General features: G+C 41.0%; 1 protein-coding gene across 1 annotated transcript; it reads left to right on the forward strand.

Moving 5' to 3' along the window:
- The first annotated feature begins 10,644 nt into the window (after positions 1 to 10,644).
- Positions 10,645 to 15,735, forward strand: IL6 (interleukin 6). The gene is made up of 4 exons (XM_030227270.2): positions 10,645 to 12,735; positions 12,847 to 12,960; positions 13,180 to 13,326; positions 15,544 to 15,735. The coding sequence occupies exons 1-4, from the start codon at positions 12,475 to 12,477 to the stop codon at positions 15,733 to 15,735; spliced, it is 714 nt and encodes a 237-aa protein (XP_030083130.1). The 5' UTR covers positions 10,645 to 12,474.
- Positions 15,736 to 16,178: the final 443 nt, after the last annotated feature.

Consider the following 16,178-nt stretch of genomic DNA (forward strand, 5'->3'; position numbering starts at 1 on the left):
AGTTGGCACTATGTCCATAGCTGTGAAGGCAGGAATTTCTTCAACTATATTTCTATGGTTCCAGTTTATCTGTTAGGTTATAGAGATCCAAAATGTTGTGATAGCTCTGCAGGTTCATTTTGAGTTACTAGCTGAAATAGTAATGATGAGAAGGGGCAAAATCATGAATGAGGAGTTAACCACCAGTAGGAGAGATTTCAATTTCCTTCTAATCCCTTTCTTTGCTGAGACATTATTATCCCAGTGGTATTATCCTTTTCAATCACAATTCCCAGCAACATAATTACCAGCACTGCTTTTACAATATCCATAACTAAAATAGTTTGGCAATATGGGGAATGTCAACAATATGCATTTTGTTGTCATCCCTTCAGTTTTATTGAACATTTCCTGAAGTGGCAAAACTCTATCCTGTAATATTTAAAGAATGTCCTTGTAGCAATAGATTTTTAAACAAGATGTAATGTATTATTCTACATTTAAACAGTTTTACTTTCTAAGTTCAAATAGAGTTGTGAATGAAATCCCCGATCCTCTGCTCAAAACCAATTACAAGCATCCTAATTCTGAAATTTCATCCTAGTAATTTAAACCAGACCCAACTCTTTCATCTGTTTACTCCTTTACAAAACCTTTATTTAAAAAATGCCTAAAACATCACATGAGAAAAAACTGCCAACAACAATAATCTCAACTTCTGTTGCAGCTCAATGGTAACAACCCTTAGCTTAAAAGCTAAATTTTGTGGGCACTGCTATCTGTTTAGGGAAAAAACTGTATCTATATTGCATAAATTGTCAAAAAAATAAATCTCTCAGTACTGTAAACTAACAGTAATAAATAAAATACAAAAGACTGGAAAGTCTTACGTCAGCAGAGAGAATTGACACAAACCATTCATATGTGAATAGTTCTTTGTAATGGGAATGAACTACATTATTTATGTAAAACAGATTATTTGCTATGTTGTTATGTGCCAGAATATTGCATGGTTTTTTCTCCTGGTGCTCTATTGCTCAGTCATCTGAAGTTTTCATTTGTTTTCAGGAAACATTTAACATATTCCTGCCATGTTGCACAAAATTGGCAAGGAAGGTAATTAGATCTGCCAGCTCCTTGTGTGCTGAAGTTAAAGGCTCCAAACAGCATTCCTTAAAAAAGCTTTGTTGGAGGACAAAGGCCCAGCAGCCATCCTCACCTGTCCCCCTGCTGTGTGACCCCACAGCCACCAGCGCACGGGCTGCCTCAGAGACTTGGGCCTAAGCACCTCTTTAGGCTGGCTCAGAGACATGGGCCTAAGCACCTCCTTAGGCTGGCTCAGACACTTGGGCCTAAGCACCTCTTTAGGCTGGCTCAGAAACATGGCCTAAGCACCTCTTTAGGCTGGCTCAGACACTCGGGCCTAAGCACCTGTTGGTGGTTCTTCCTCCGCACCTAAGATTACACTGTGAAAGGAGCTGGGGAAATTGACCTGCAAGCAGGGACACTTCAACAGTCAGGACCAATTCCAGGCCATGTGAGGTGCCTGAGGCCTGCTCTGGCTCCTTTTAGAACCAACACCAAAACTTACCTTGGATACCCCATCCCTCTGCCAGAGCTTCCCCTCTGCAGAGAGGAGTGTGAGCGCTGTGCTCTCGGTCCCACAGCACGGAGAGGAGTGGCTTCCTCTCGGTTTGAGTCTGTAAAACTCCATGTGGAGCTTTCAGCAGCTTCTCTGTGAATCAGTGAAGGAAGCTGGAACACAAGGATGGGAATGCTCTCCCCTCCCAGAGGAGGAACCACCTCTGGCATCGGCTCGTTCCCATAACTCATTATAGCTGACATACAGTACATCTCACTATACCACAGCACAGCGCAACGCTGTCCACAGCAGGGGTATCGGACAGAGCTGAAGAAATCATGTTCCTTTTTTACATCAGGAAGAGGACAGCTCTGTCACTGAGGATGACATTACAGACGTCAGGAGCTGTGGTTCAGAAAGTCTGTTCCTGTGGCTTCTGAATCATCTGTTTTGTGGCAGCACTTGGTGCCAACCAGGCCCTGCGGCAATGCCGGCAGTCCCTTCCCCTGGACATTTGTGTTTGAGGTGTAACATCATCACTGAGATCCAGAGCAAGGAAACATCATGAGCCAGTGGTCCCCTGCAGTGATCACTTACATGTCACCTAATATCCATTCAATTTGTAAATAGCCATCTCATTAAATATGCCCCATTTTAGCACCAAAAACCCCCATTCTAGATTCTCATTCCTAATTCACTTCACGATCAAGACAAAAAAGATGAGCAGCTATCACAGCTTTCCCACAATATGGACATGCCAAGAGCCACTCCTGATTTTTTAGGTCATCCACAGATAAAAAGAAATATTTTCTAGTTCATGTAAATAACTCATGATTTACTGAAAATATTCCAGATTACTGAAGGGAAAAAGATGAAGGCAATGAAAACTCTTGCTGGTATTTCCTTTGCAAGGCTGCAGAGTAGCCTTGGCTTGCAGTAGTGTTAGGATGCTTTTCATGTGACCTTGTTGTTCATGATAAGGTCTTGGTGAGAATGACAGGCTGCAAATGCTGAAGCAAGAAACAAAAGTGAAAAATAAAATAGTAAAGACTAAATATGTGCATGAGCTGCTCCAAAGGACCTCACTGGTGCTTTATCAGGAAAATAAATATTGTCTGAGGCTATCTGAGGAAATTATATTCCATGGATTTTTCAGTCCAGGTCAAAGCCTAAAATTGTCTATACTTTGTAGTGTGATGCTGTTTTAAAACTGAAAGGAAGACATGCAATACCACAAAAAGGAACATCCTAGGCAAACGGAGATTTTGGGGAAAACAATTCGGTGAAGCTTAACCTAGGTGCAGGGAAAGGAGCTGACAACACAAAAAATGTACACAAAAAATCAGTAGGGAACTATGAGCAAACTTCAGAAGTATCAAGGGACTGTGGGATTACAGACTCCTAGAGATGTCAGGGGGAGCTATTCAGGGAAAGACCTTTACTGAACAAATTAGAAGTGTTACAACTTTTTTCAAATAATAAAAAAAAGGTAATCTATTTCAAAATCTTTAACAATAAGTATCACTTCTGGCAAGTGGCCACAGAAAATCTATTTCAAAATAAAAAGCTTGTTACTACAGAAAACCTGTTACTTCATTTTGGAATTTTGATATGATCTCATGATCCCATAATGAATTGGGATTCACACTCTAAGAAGAGTTACTCCAGGCTACATCAAGATCACTAGTGCTTAAGGGACCAACTTGAAGGGACAAGTGGTAGAACAGGCAGAGTGACTTTCTCACCTGGTAAAGAAGTGTCCTGCGTAAATGGCAAGCAAGGGATTTCAAACAGATGTCATCTAATATTTGCAACTAGTAATTCCTCCTTTTCTGTCATCATCTGACTTATTTTCCTCCATGTGGTATCTCAAAAAAATCTGAATATTTCTTACTATGCTAGCCTTGGTTTTGATGGCACTGCTTTTAGAAGAATTTCCTCAAAGCTTGCTGAGAAGGAGCTCAGGCTCAGAAGAGAGTGAACAAACTATACAGATTTTAGGAGGGAAGGTAGGAGCCATTTCTGACTTTGTCTTTCCTTTTACATATAAGACAGTGCCAGTTTCATAATGAATTCAATAGAAATGTTATCATTGAGTTCACCCTCTTACAGTAATTTTACATTGTCTTTGAGAAAGTTTTAAAACAACTTTTTCTCTCTGTGACACTGATCTTACTCTTCTGATAAGCAGATATTTTCATTACCCCTGTGACCAATTCCCTGAAATTATTTACAAAAAATTTCTTAATAGGGACACAATCAGGAAGATACAAAATGTGAAACAAAAAGTAATGGAATTCTAGAAATGTTAAAGGAGGCTTCCAACCATTTTTTTTCATCTTCATCATAAACCAGGAAAGTCAGCTTTGTTTTCCTGACTGTTTGCAGGCTTTTTATTCTCTGTAGACCCAAGAGCATGGAGAGCTCTGGTTAAACCATATGTCTACATACCAATACTCCTTTCATAGCTGCATTTCCAGGGGTTATCAGCTCTTGAAATTTGCTGCCTGAAGGGTCTTGCAACCCCATCACATTGCTTAGCATAAAGTTGACAGCTGTGGACTTACCCACTCAGATGACAAAGCATGCACTGACAGTGGCCATGTGGCTGCATGACTCTCTTTGCACTTTCATCAGGCAAGTGAAGTTCTATCAAAATCAATGGAGTTACAACAGTTTAAAAACATGTGCAATAGCTTTCCGTGGGCTAGAGGGTGGAGATGACAAAAAAGACCAGTCATGGATGATGATGATGATGATGATGATGATGATGATGATGATGATGATTATTATTATTATTATTATTATTATTAACAATAACAATAACAATAACAATAACAATAACAATAACAATAACAATAAACAACAACAACAATTTGTCCTAAATAATGTCTGGAGTTGAAAGCAGGTGGGGAGAAAAAAGTCCTCATGAATTCAAATTGACTTTAGCTACTACCTTTTTTTGTTAATAAAAAGTGATGCCCACATCAATGTCTTAAAACTTTCTCCGTTTTTAATCTGTTTTCAAGAGTGTGCACTGCTTTGGAGGTGTGAGAAGTGATGTTTCCTTTGAGATGAGGCATAACATTTTCATGCTCAACAAAAAAAACCCACAGTGATTTTAATTAATTTGTTGTTGATACTCTCCCAGGAGTCAGGCATTGCAGCTTGCTCCATCATACTGACACAAGTATTCAGACAGGGAGGCAGAGTCACTCAGATCACAGACAGGATCCTGATGAAAACTAGTAAAATTCCTTTGGTGTCTTATTTTCCAAGTAGATCCTCCCTCCCAGTCTGACATAATGGCTCAAACACCAGTGCTGACACACATGGGAAGTGGTGAGAAAAGTGACTCGTGGCATAAGTCAGACTACAGACGGGCAGTGATACTCCTTTTTGGTAGCATCCTTCCCTCATGTGTATCCATTTGATACCATGTCCCCACTTCCCAGGAGTTAGCAGGGCTCATTGAAAGAGCTTTAAACTAAATTTGAATTATAAGTGAGCCCGGGGGCAGCACACTAATGTATGATTCTATGTTTCTATATCAGCTTATAACAGTTGTGGAACTACATGCTAAATGTTATGCAGAAAGCAGCAGATTTCTTAAATAGTTGTGTGCTGCCCAGGCTAAATGAGAGATTTAATGTGCAGTTGGTAACAGTATAGGAGTCTCCATGGAGTCTTCTTCTATACGACTTTAAAAAAAAATAGTAGAACATCACATTTTAGAAAGTAGTTATTTTGCAAAATGTATAAAGTATACAACTTCCCACAAGAAAAATTGCATAGACTATTGCAAACAGATAATAATGAAACACAAAAGTTTAATTTATCCTTCCTTAAAAATGCCTGTAATTCTGACCAAGGCCTTTGCTCTCTGTTCATGTTTGCCAATTGTTCCTGCCAATTGTTCATATGGAATAAAGACAATACCACTTGATGCCCTCACATCAGCATCTTTTGAAAGTCTAGGCACTTTCAAAATACTGACAAGTCCAGACAAGGAGTATAAGAAAAAAGTACACCATAAAAATTTCAATATTTGAGCATTTGTGAGTAACAACAAAAATCTAAGTAAGAGCAGCAGGGACTGATGGTTGATAATGCTGAGCTAAAGCACAAAGGGAGATTTTTAACAAGTTCCCTCTCCACACCAAAACTGCCATTGTCACACGTAGCTGCAGCTGTAGGGAAGGGCTGGGGGGAAGGGGATGGTTTCATATCAGAGCAGTTCAGCTTGACTGCTTCTGGTTTTTATTTTTAACTTCTGGTCTCAGACGTAATTTTAACATCAGCAGGGGAAATTGAATACATTCTGCATTTTCAACGAGCAATACCAGGGGACTTCACAGAGAGGAGTGCCTGACCCAAGCGAGCGGGCAGAGCTGTGGTGCTCCCCTGCCAGGCACGTACAGAAGCCCTGCAAGGAAGAGGTATGTGAGAGCTGGTGTGTTGCTCTTGAGAAGCTCTTACACCAGGTACAAAAGAAACTCCAGGGAGAAGAGCTTTTTCCCCTCAGGAAGCAGGTGTGACTCCTAGGTAGCTAGGATCCTTTGCCAGGAGGACCTGCCACCCAGTCCTCCTTAATTTCACCGGAGGAACCAGCTCTTCCTTCCAAAAAGCAGCCCATGGAGGAAGTGAGGCCTTCACTTCTGCCCAGGCTTACTCAACAGCTCTGGGGTCAGAGTGTCCCTGGAAATCACTTTCTATTTCTGCCCAAGGTCTGAATTTTTTGTACTACATATTTGAGCAAACTTCCCTTGGAATCCACTAAGGTGGCACACAGGCTCCTGATCTTCTCTTTCTGACAAAAAAAAAGGTTCACTTTAAGAGGAGCAATAGAAAAACATCTTGGCCAATATTCTTCTTGGGAGTTGAGAGACTTTCCTGTAAAGGAGTAAAGCTGGGTTCACAATCCATTTAAATAAGGAAGGGATATGATTCAACATCTCCCACATCCTGGTTGAGCAATCTAAACAAAAAAGCACCAGACCATCTAACTAGCCATCTGAAGGAAAAAATTAGTTGGACCTCTACCACTCAGATCCTCTGGTGATGGGACCTAAGTCTTTATAGCTAACCTGACCCCCAGGACACTTTTGCTTCAAGAACAACAGTGTGGCAAGAGTGACTATTACAGATCCAGCACAATCTATTAACCCTATTATAGTGTGCTAGCATGCAATTAGAAAGGGCTCCTGCTATGCTAAGTAGGTTCCCTTGCACAAATTCAGTTTAGAATAATAAAGAAGTTTGCTAGAACTCACCCAGCAAGGAAGAAAGACTCAAATACCCCAACGTGCAAGGCAATTTCTGAGTAGTGATACTCAGTTCTCTCAACAAAATGGTATGACCAAAGTGGCAAACTCCATAGCAGCTTCACTGTGTCACTACAGAATCCTTGAGCTAGAAAACCTTTATGAAAGCACACAACATTACTTGAAGGTGCACTCTGCATTTTGGTTTTCCAGATTCCCATCCGCTAAGAGAAACTTCCAACACATGTGAAGCGCTATTGAAAAGTTATCTCCCAAAAGGAATGTACTGAAGCCTTGCATCTCATTCTGACAATACTTTTACTACTGATACTATCCAGCTTCTGTTCTGACTATAGAGAGAAACCACTGCTTTCCAGGAAAAAAACATAAAAATTTCATTAAATGACTTGGCTTATGTGTAGGTAATTTACAAAGTCACAAAGACAATCACCAGGAAAAGCAGAAAGAGAACGCAAGAGAATGCACGGCTAAATGTCAAACCAAGTGAAACAATAGTCTGATAATGAGATTATGGGCACAAAAACATTGGGCATGGAGAAGGGTAAACACAGTTAGATTTACAGATGTCTCATGGAACAACACATGAGCTTTTATTTAAGAGTGAAATAGATCCTCTTTACTGAGGTGAGCTAGAGTTGGTATGCATTCATGAGTGGGATTATAAACATTGGCACCCTTCAGTTTCCTTTGGCATTGAGCAAGTTCCTTGGAGGGGAAACCCCACTTCTGAATGCTTTGTAAAACACAATCTACATCTAATGTACCATGTTAAAAATGGCAAACAATAAAGATAAATACTTACACCATTCATGGGAGTGTACCTCCCATACACTCAAGCTCCTCAGTGATCTCTTTTCAGCATTGTCATCTTCTCTGGTGACTGAAATACTTCACTCTTCTTCATCATATAACTTCTTTGAATTATCATCTTTCTTGCCTAGAAAGCAAGCTCAATGGGAACTGAGAAGTTCCTTAAACACAAGTGGAACTTGCAGTCAATTAGTTTTAAAAAACAGACAGAGATTTCTTTTAGAAATACAGCCCTACAATAGTTCAAAACACGATGCTGACAAAATGGGATCCCTGTCAAAACAGTGTGTTGTCCTCATGGGTGATGCTCACAAAACAAGCCAGATAACAGCATGCTGCTTGTGAAAGACCCAAGGCCATCAGTATTTCTAACTTGACCAGCTCTCTGCTCTGGTGTCTCAAGCAGCCCTAAAAGGGGCACCAGGCACACTGTGCCATGATGGAGAGAAAGCAACAGCTGCCTTCCTTCCATGAGAAAAGTTCATCAAATTTCTTCCTGATGCCATTTAACAGCACAGTCACAGAAGCAAAGTGCTCCTAGTGAAAATCTAGTTTCACTGTCAGGTGCCAAAACATTCCCATTCCAGCATTAAAATGCCTGCAATCATTTTGACTTGAAGGACATGTAGCATTAGATGTGTCTTGCAGCATCCAGATATTCCCCAAGAACCATTATATCTAGAACCTCTTTCACCAAGGACTGCATGGCTGGAAGTTGTTGTCTGCCAGAAGTTGGCTAGAGAAGTCCATAGCATTATTTATCTTCTTGAAATTAAGCAGATAAAGCTGAAAACCAGGACATAATTTAAAGGTAAGTAAAATTTTTTCCTCTAAACCTCTGATATAGCTTAAGGCAAGGAAATTCATGGTACTTGCATATGATGCACTCAAGAATAAAAATTCAAGTCTTACTACACATCTTAGCCTTTTTTAAGAATGATGCAAGTCTTCTTTTAGGAAAGAAAAGTGAGCAATCCCCAAAGCTTTTCACAAAAAAATCCCCCAAGAACTTTGAAGTTACTTGGCAAAAAACCAACAGAGAAGGAAAGAACTTGCCAAGCCACAAAAAGTGATGGGCCGTTAGTAAAGTGCACCAGCACTCTTTGGTGACATGCAGCTTGTCAAAGCAATGTTTGCTTATGAGAAACAAGAACACAGGGTATTAGTGACCTGCTCAACCTGTTCACTTCAAATACAGCACAGGGCAGCTTGGTTTGACATTACAAAGAACTCTTACACTCTTTACAAGATCTGTAGGAATTCGAGTTCCCTTGTTACAAGCTATGAAGAATTCAACCAAAAAAATGTCAGGGGAATCAGACATCAGCTTTCCTCCTCATTCAAAATGTTTGGAAGTTATTTGCTTAGTGATTGTCATGATCCCATTTCCAACTATTGGTATTTTCTTCCACACATAATCCAACACCTCTATAGAAGAACACCACATTTTCAGTTGTATTTTTTCTCCTACTACCAACAGTACTATTTTAAGTCATAATCCCCAAATAAACATTACTGGTTTTTCTCCTACTGTAAAATAGTGGAGATTATTAGATAGAAAAATGATGGTCAAACCAAACACACAGGTTGGAGTGGAACTTACTGCACCCTAGTAATTCTACTTCATTGAAAGACCTTATTTTTCCATGTAAGAATGCCATTTATGCTTGACTCACAACACTCAGCAAGCAAGGTCTCCTGCTGCTGCCAATGGCACTGGGTTTTGCCCCTGCACATGGAAAGGTTCCTTGTAGACATGTGCCTGGTGGCTGACAGAGGAGGGGAGACAAGTTTTGACCATGACAGCTCAGGCAGTTTGTTGAATTCTTCAGTGGTTCATGGAAATTCTTCAGCATTTCCATGTTGGTGTCATCCACCTCTCCTGAAAACAGGCTCCTTTCTGCAAATCTCCCAGGTTATCAAGAGCAAAAGTGGCACAGGCTTGCTCCCAGGCAGACCAGTTCTAGAAGAAAAAGAACCTTTTCCAGAATGGGTTAGTGAGTTGCACATTGATCCTAGAAAACACACATGGGATGATCCTGGATTTGCTGTAGCTTGACTGGAACCTGGAACAGTTTTCATGTGTGACAATTGGAGAGGAGAGATTTTTTACAATGTTCAGAAATGGTCTCTCTGCTCCTAAAGAAATGTGCAGTAGTAGTGCTCCTTTCTCAGACAGAAGAAAAGTTGGTTAAATACTGAGAATTTCTGAAATCCCACTTTAGGAAGTTTTTACATACCAGTATGCAGCCATCTTGTTGACAGTATAAATGAAAATACAAACAAAAAATTTGTACAGTGAAATACAGTGCAAGAGAAATAAAAGAATGCAAGAACAGTAATCTACAGTATTACAAAGATGCTATGCAGGAAAGAAATTCCTTGGCATCTAGAAACTATGCCTCAGAGTGTGAGTTATAATATTCCTACATTTTAAGTACCAGGATCTCCTGATCTGTAGGTAAGTCATGAGCAAGTGCTGTTTGTTCAGAGATTATTAAATTTTGAACAACGTGACTACTGATGAATCAGTGAAATTCAGTGCCATACAGTGCCAACTAATTAGTAATACAGTGCAGATCTCCTTTAAACCCTCCCGAAAAATCTAACCATTATTACAGATAGATCTGTGCAAAAGTATTTCTTCTATGTACAGTACCAATTAAATAAGTGATTTTCCATAAGAAACTGTCCAAAGCAATAAAAGTATTCTAATGCCATTGTGTAAATTCCAGTTCCTTCTTCCCTTTGAATGCTGTGCTTTGTCCTAGATTATCAAATGGAGTTTCTAAGCCATTAATGAGCACCTTTCACTGGAGCATGTAAGTATATTCTGTACTTCTGAAAAGTCACATGGACATTCATATAAAAAAAAGTAAACAAAACCCCAAAATGAGAAAACACTAAGTGAAGGCTTAGAGACTTTTAGATGAGGAACAGTTGAAACTTGCTTTTATTTCACTCTGCAGATGCAACCACACACATCAGCAAGACTGTATAATAGTGATCAGCACAAAAATGTTCTCTGAAAATTTCTAAGGAATAGAGACTTTCACAATACAATGAGGTATTAATAAAATAAGTTTACAAAACTAAGAATTAGAGCTACAGAGAAGACTAAATTACAGAATGCTTGCTGAAAAATTTTATTAAGGAAACACAGCCTTCTACCAAGTTTTCCTCATTTTAAGAATAGTATTTTCACTTAGGTTAGGTAAAGGAAAAGTTTGACTGTCTACAGGGAACAGCCTATGAGTCGCCTGGCAGCGGAAGGAAATCCCTGAGACGCACATACATGTGCTATCGCAAGTGGAAAAAGAGGTAGGCAGGAGTTCCCTCCCTGATGTATCTGCCTGACTCTGATGGTTATGCAAAAGCAAATACCAGGCTTTGAGCTCATCTGCCCGGGCTGTTTTAATCCTTTAGCACATTTCAGTTGGATCTTTTCATTGATAATAGTTAAACGTACTGCTAGTGGCATGCTTTCTTCTATGCCTAATGCCACAGACCTGACATTACAGCAAATACTGTTCTGGCAATATCCCCCCTGCTGCACTCGGGGACCTGGGCAGAGATGGATTGCTGCTGTTGAAAACTGCTCGCTAACACTTGTGTTCCAGCTCTAATATCTCTCCACTGGGCAAAATTATAGCAGCTGCTTTTCTGTTACTGATAGAAAGAGACATTCAATAAAAAACAGTAGTACCCTGCTTCTTTCTTGAGACTTTCTTTTCAGGCTGTGCTTAGAAAATGAAGTATTTGGGGTATTTTTCAGTTTCTGCATTGTCCCTAACACCTCTCTTACACCCCATGTTCTGTTCTCCCAAGTCTGTAATCTCCTTCTAGGAGTTCCCAATGCAGACTCTGGTTTTCCTTATGGGAGAAAACATTTACAAAAAAAAAAAAAAAAAAAAAGGCAGTTTGGCCAAAATCAGTTCAAGAAATCCCAAAAGTTCAATGTCAGCATGCCTTAGTTTGACTCAGACTGCATTCTTCAAGATTGATCCCAACAGGCACACTTGCCCTGGGTGAAGAGTCCCCCTGAAAGGTTAAAATTCCTGCAACAGGTAGGCAGAAAGAGATAAGGCAGCAGATAACAGGGAACTTCGTGGCATTTCCTGCAGCCCCCCCTCCCGTAGGACCTGGCTTTGGTCCATTCAAAGAGTTTGATGTACTTAATCCCACCCACATGTGGCTCACTCGGACAACTTGCGACTTGTACTACCCAGCACCTAAACACGGGCGTTTAGTTTCACATATACAAATAATAAAAGTAGCAGAAATACAGATATAAATATACATCATACGAAATCCATAAAACATTAAACCACGTTAAAATATTAAAATATACGGAAGTGTATCGCATATATAACGTATGTGTGTACATAGGCAGGTATGCATGTATAATTTCCAGGAGGTTGTGTTCGGCTGGACCTGGCAGGCTCCGAGGAAAGCCGGACCGGGGGGCTCCAGCCCCGGCCGGGACCCCGCGGGGCAGGTGAGCGGGGGGGCGGTGAGTGCGGGGAGCAGCCCGGCCCTCAAGGAGTTACGGAGCACGATTACTTCATGTTCCCACCGGCTGCTTTCGGCCGCCCCCCCGGCCCGTTTCACAATCCCAGCTCTCGAGCAGCCCTGTCAAGCCCGGCGCGCTGAGAGAGCACACACCCCCCGTGTGCTTCATGCCGGATTTTCCCAAGGCCATGAATAATCTCGAAGCCCCCTCAATAAATACTCGTTCAGAGATGCCCGGAGCTCATTCAACCCGCCAGCCTCGCCGACGACAAGGGGCCAGGGCCGGAGCCGAGAAGAAGCCGCACCATGAAGTTTCACCGGGACTGTGGCTGCGACCGTGCCCGCGCCGCCCGCCGCCGGCCGCCCGCCCTCCGCGCCGCGCTGCTGCTGCCGCCGCCGCTGCTACTGCTGCTGCTGGTGCCGCGGGCCGCTGCCGCCCCGCTGCCCAACGCAGACTCCTCGGGGGAGGCCGAGCTGGACGAGGCGACGGGGCGGCGGGCGGCGCTGCCCGACAGCCTGCGGCTGGCGCGGCTGCTGCACGCCCGGGCGGCACAGCTGCAGGACGAGGTGGGTACGGCCGCAGCGCGGGCTCGCACACGCTCGCTCGCTCACACGCCCGGCCCGGCCGCGTTTGCCTCCTGACAAGGTGCGACCAAACCTCTCCGTGTCTCTCCCCAGATGTGCGAGAAGTTAGCCGTCTGCCAGAACAGCGTGGAAATGCTCCTCCAAAACAACCTCAACCTCCCCAAGGTGACGGAGGAAGATGGGTGTCTGCTCGCCGGATTTAATGAGGCAAGGAACAGCTCTCCTTTCCCATCTAATCCTGTATACCTGGGGCAGGCTTTACCTGCTCAAAAGAACTGTGCAAGTTGACCTAAAGGTTTGTGCCTGCTCTAGCCGGCTTTGGCCAGACCTCCACACTATAGAAGCATCATCTGCTAACCTGCACACAGCACTGAGATCAAGGCACTTTGAACTCTAAATGACTTTCTCACCTTTCTCTCATTTCAGGATAAATGCTTGAGAAAAATCTCCAGCGGGCTTTATACATTTCAGACATACCTCAAATACATACAAGAAACTTTTACCAGTGAAAACCAAAATGTTGAATCGCTATCCTATAGCGCAGAGCACCTGGCACATACCATAAGACAGATGGTGAGTTGATTTTGAATTCCCTCTAATGATTTTTGTGGCTTAATACTGATGTGAAGTCAGAAACAGAAGATGCTATGTGAAATAGAGGATGCTGTGTTTCAGTTCCTTGAAAAGACAGGTGACAGTTCCTTATGGTCAGATCTTACCCTTATGACTCAGAGGTTTTAAAAAGTTTTGCTTTCTTTTCTTAAAGAAACAAGTCTTCTTCCTACTTCCTATTGTTAGTTATACTTTCCAAATCACCTAAATGCATCACTGTTTTAAGAACAAATATACTAAACTGGCTGATAGAAATAAGATTTCTCAGAGAGCTTGTTTATAATTGCAGAACTGCAATTCAGCCTGTACTAATATTGGAACCCACTGAGAAGTAGAAGTCAGCAACTTTTTTTAAAAGCCCACATTAAAAAAAAAAAAAAAAACAAGAAAAGAAAAAGCCAAGTATATTTTTAAAACATTATTTATATTTAAAACTCTCCAAACCAAACTTTTAAGCCAAGCTGTATGGTATATTGAGATATTGCTGTCAATTTACCAGATAGCTCCCTACTGAAAAACACATATTTTGCTTGCAAAAGATCTTCTTTCACAAAAATATTGATTTCTCTCTTGATTTGGTAAACTAAAATGCTATTAGTTTCTGACAGACATTTTTCATGTTTTGGAAAACTCTGAAAGATCACACTTTAAAAATTTACTTATTCCAGTAGTTCTTGCTATTTTAATAATCCTTAATATGAATGCTTCCTTTTGTCTTTGGGGAAAGCATTTGCCTTAATAAAAATCACCCAGGTAAGGACTGCAGAAGTCTTGGGGCATTATTTCCTTCCAGGCAATTCTCAGCATGTGAAAAGCCTATTGAGTATTGTGTGTTTGCCATACCTTTCCTAACATATTTACTTATGCCCATCATTCTTTATGTGAAAGGAAGCTGAACTGCTTTTTTTCACACTGTGCTAGCTGAGAATAATAGTCCTGTCATAAGACAGCAACTGATTACTGACTTACAGCTTGATACATGAGTTTGCAGAAAGTTTGTTTCATAACTGAGAGAGACTAGGTTTGTTGGGTTTAGGGCTTTGGATTTTATTTTTCTTTTTTTGACCAAGGTAATCAAAATAGGCAGAATTAAACACAGTGATCAAAAGCAAAACCTGAAATTGTAGAAACTGGGGAGTTTTTGAGAAAAGGCCTTGAACTTCAGGTTGGAAATTTTTCTTTGTGAGAGAAAAATATTTAAGGCAAGGACAGCAAAGCCAGAATCCATCACTTGTGGTTAAATAGATCCACCAGCATACTTGTCTGGATATCCAAATACAAACTTTAACAGAGCACAACAAGAAGCTGGGCATACTAGGAAAAGCAGGTGTGATCAGAACACACTCTTAAGTAGTCTGGATAGGAATATTTCTCTCTTATATTTCACAAAAAAGATGTTCCAGAAGGAGGTTTGCATCTTTTTGTCACTTGTTAAAGGGTAGGAAAGATCCTAAACACAGGACTAAGCAGATACTTGCTAGAACTTTGGACTCCAAATCACCTAAAACAGCTCCATGATTTGGTTATATAAGTCCCATTTTCAGAAGTCCCACTTCTTGGGACAAGTTCTTCAAAAGCCTTTAGGTACTGGGTGTGCAGTGCTGTGAGTCAGCATTAGATAAATAACTTTTACTCATCTTGTAGTTATGCTCTCATGCATCAGTGAAAGTTGTTGGTACTTAGTCTCACATGTGACTAAATGCCTGGAAAGTAAGAATTAAGTAGCTAAACAAGTTTGACATCTTTGGAAACTTGTCAATCTGTTACAAAATGTGAGTACTCCAATGTCAGACAATTAACTTACGACTCAGGATGGAGCAGTGCAGGTTAGGACAAACCATGATCAGCATCTCCCTACCTAACCAGCCACTTGACTGCCAAAGAGCAGGAGGGGTGTATTGATCTGCCCAGAGCCTGCTGGACCACGATGCCAGAGGCTGCATCCAAACCATGGCACTATAGCCCAGATTCCTACGCAGCAGTCGTTGCAGGCAACAGCACTCCTCACACCTCTCCACAGAAACAGGGCTGGAGGAAAGCACAGGTCCCAGGGAGGGCTGTTGTCTGCAGTACAAAAAAGGTGGATATCCAGCAGGTTGGGAATATACAAACCAATGCTCTCCAACAGGCTCAGTGACAGTGCTTTAACCAAGGCCCTCCAATTTGTCTTTCTCACAGGTGATCAATCCCGAAGAAGTGATCATCCCAGATGCAGCTACCCAGGAATCTCTCCACACAAAGCTGAAGTCCACTAAGGCCTGGACAGAGAAAATCACCATCCACCTCATCCTCCGAGATTTTACTTCATTTATGGAGAAGACAGTGAGGGCTGTGCGCTATTTGAAAAACACCAGGAGTTTCAGTGTTTGAATGTTTTAGTTCAGGCACAATCCTTTGGTTACAAATCTGTCAGGTGGCAGATAACAGTGTTGTTCTGTTTTAAGAACTAGAAATAGTAACAATGGCTTGCATCTATATACATTCCCATTTCCTTTTAGGAACTTATTTATTGTATTTAAGATATTTATTAGGTTTTAATATTTCTTATTTATATTTTCAATATTTAGAAATAATTTAAACAGATTATGTATTTATTTCCTTTCTAATGGTACTATTCAGATATAAACTTATTTAATATGTATTAAGAAAATTAGAACCCAGAAAAATTTTTGTATAACTTATGTTTTTATACATTTGAGAGATGGTATTTATGACTTTTTTTATCTATTTAAGACAAATAAAAGCAGATTTTTTTTTAAAAAAAGCTTGTATAACACCTGTGAACTTGAAATAAGACTAAAGCACTCTAATAT

The sequence above is a fragment of the Serinus canaria genome, chromosome 2, assembly GCF_022539315.1.
Source record: "Serinus canaria isolate serCan28SL12 chromosome 2, serCan2020, whole genome shotgun sequence".
In the NCBI taxonomy this organism is placed as follows: Eukaryota; Metazoa; Chordata; class Aves; order Passeriformes; family Fringillidae; genus Serinus; species Serinus canaria.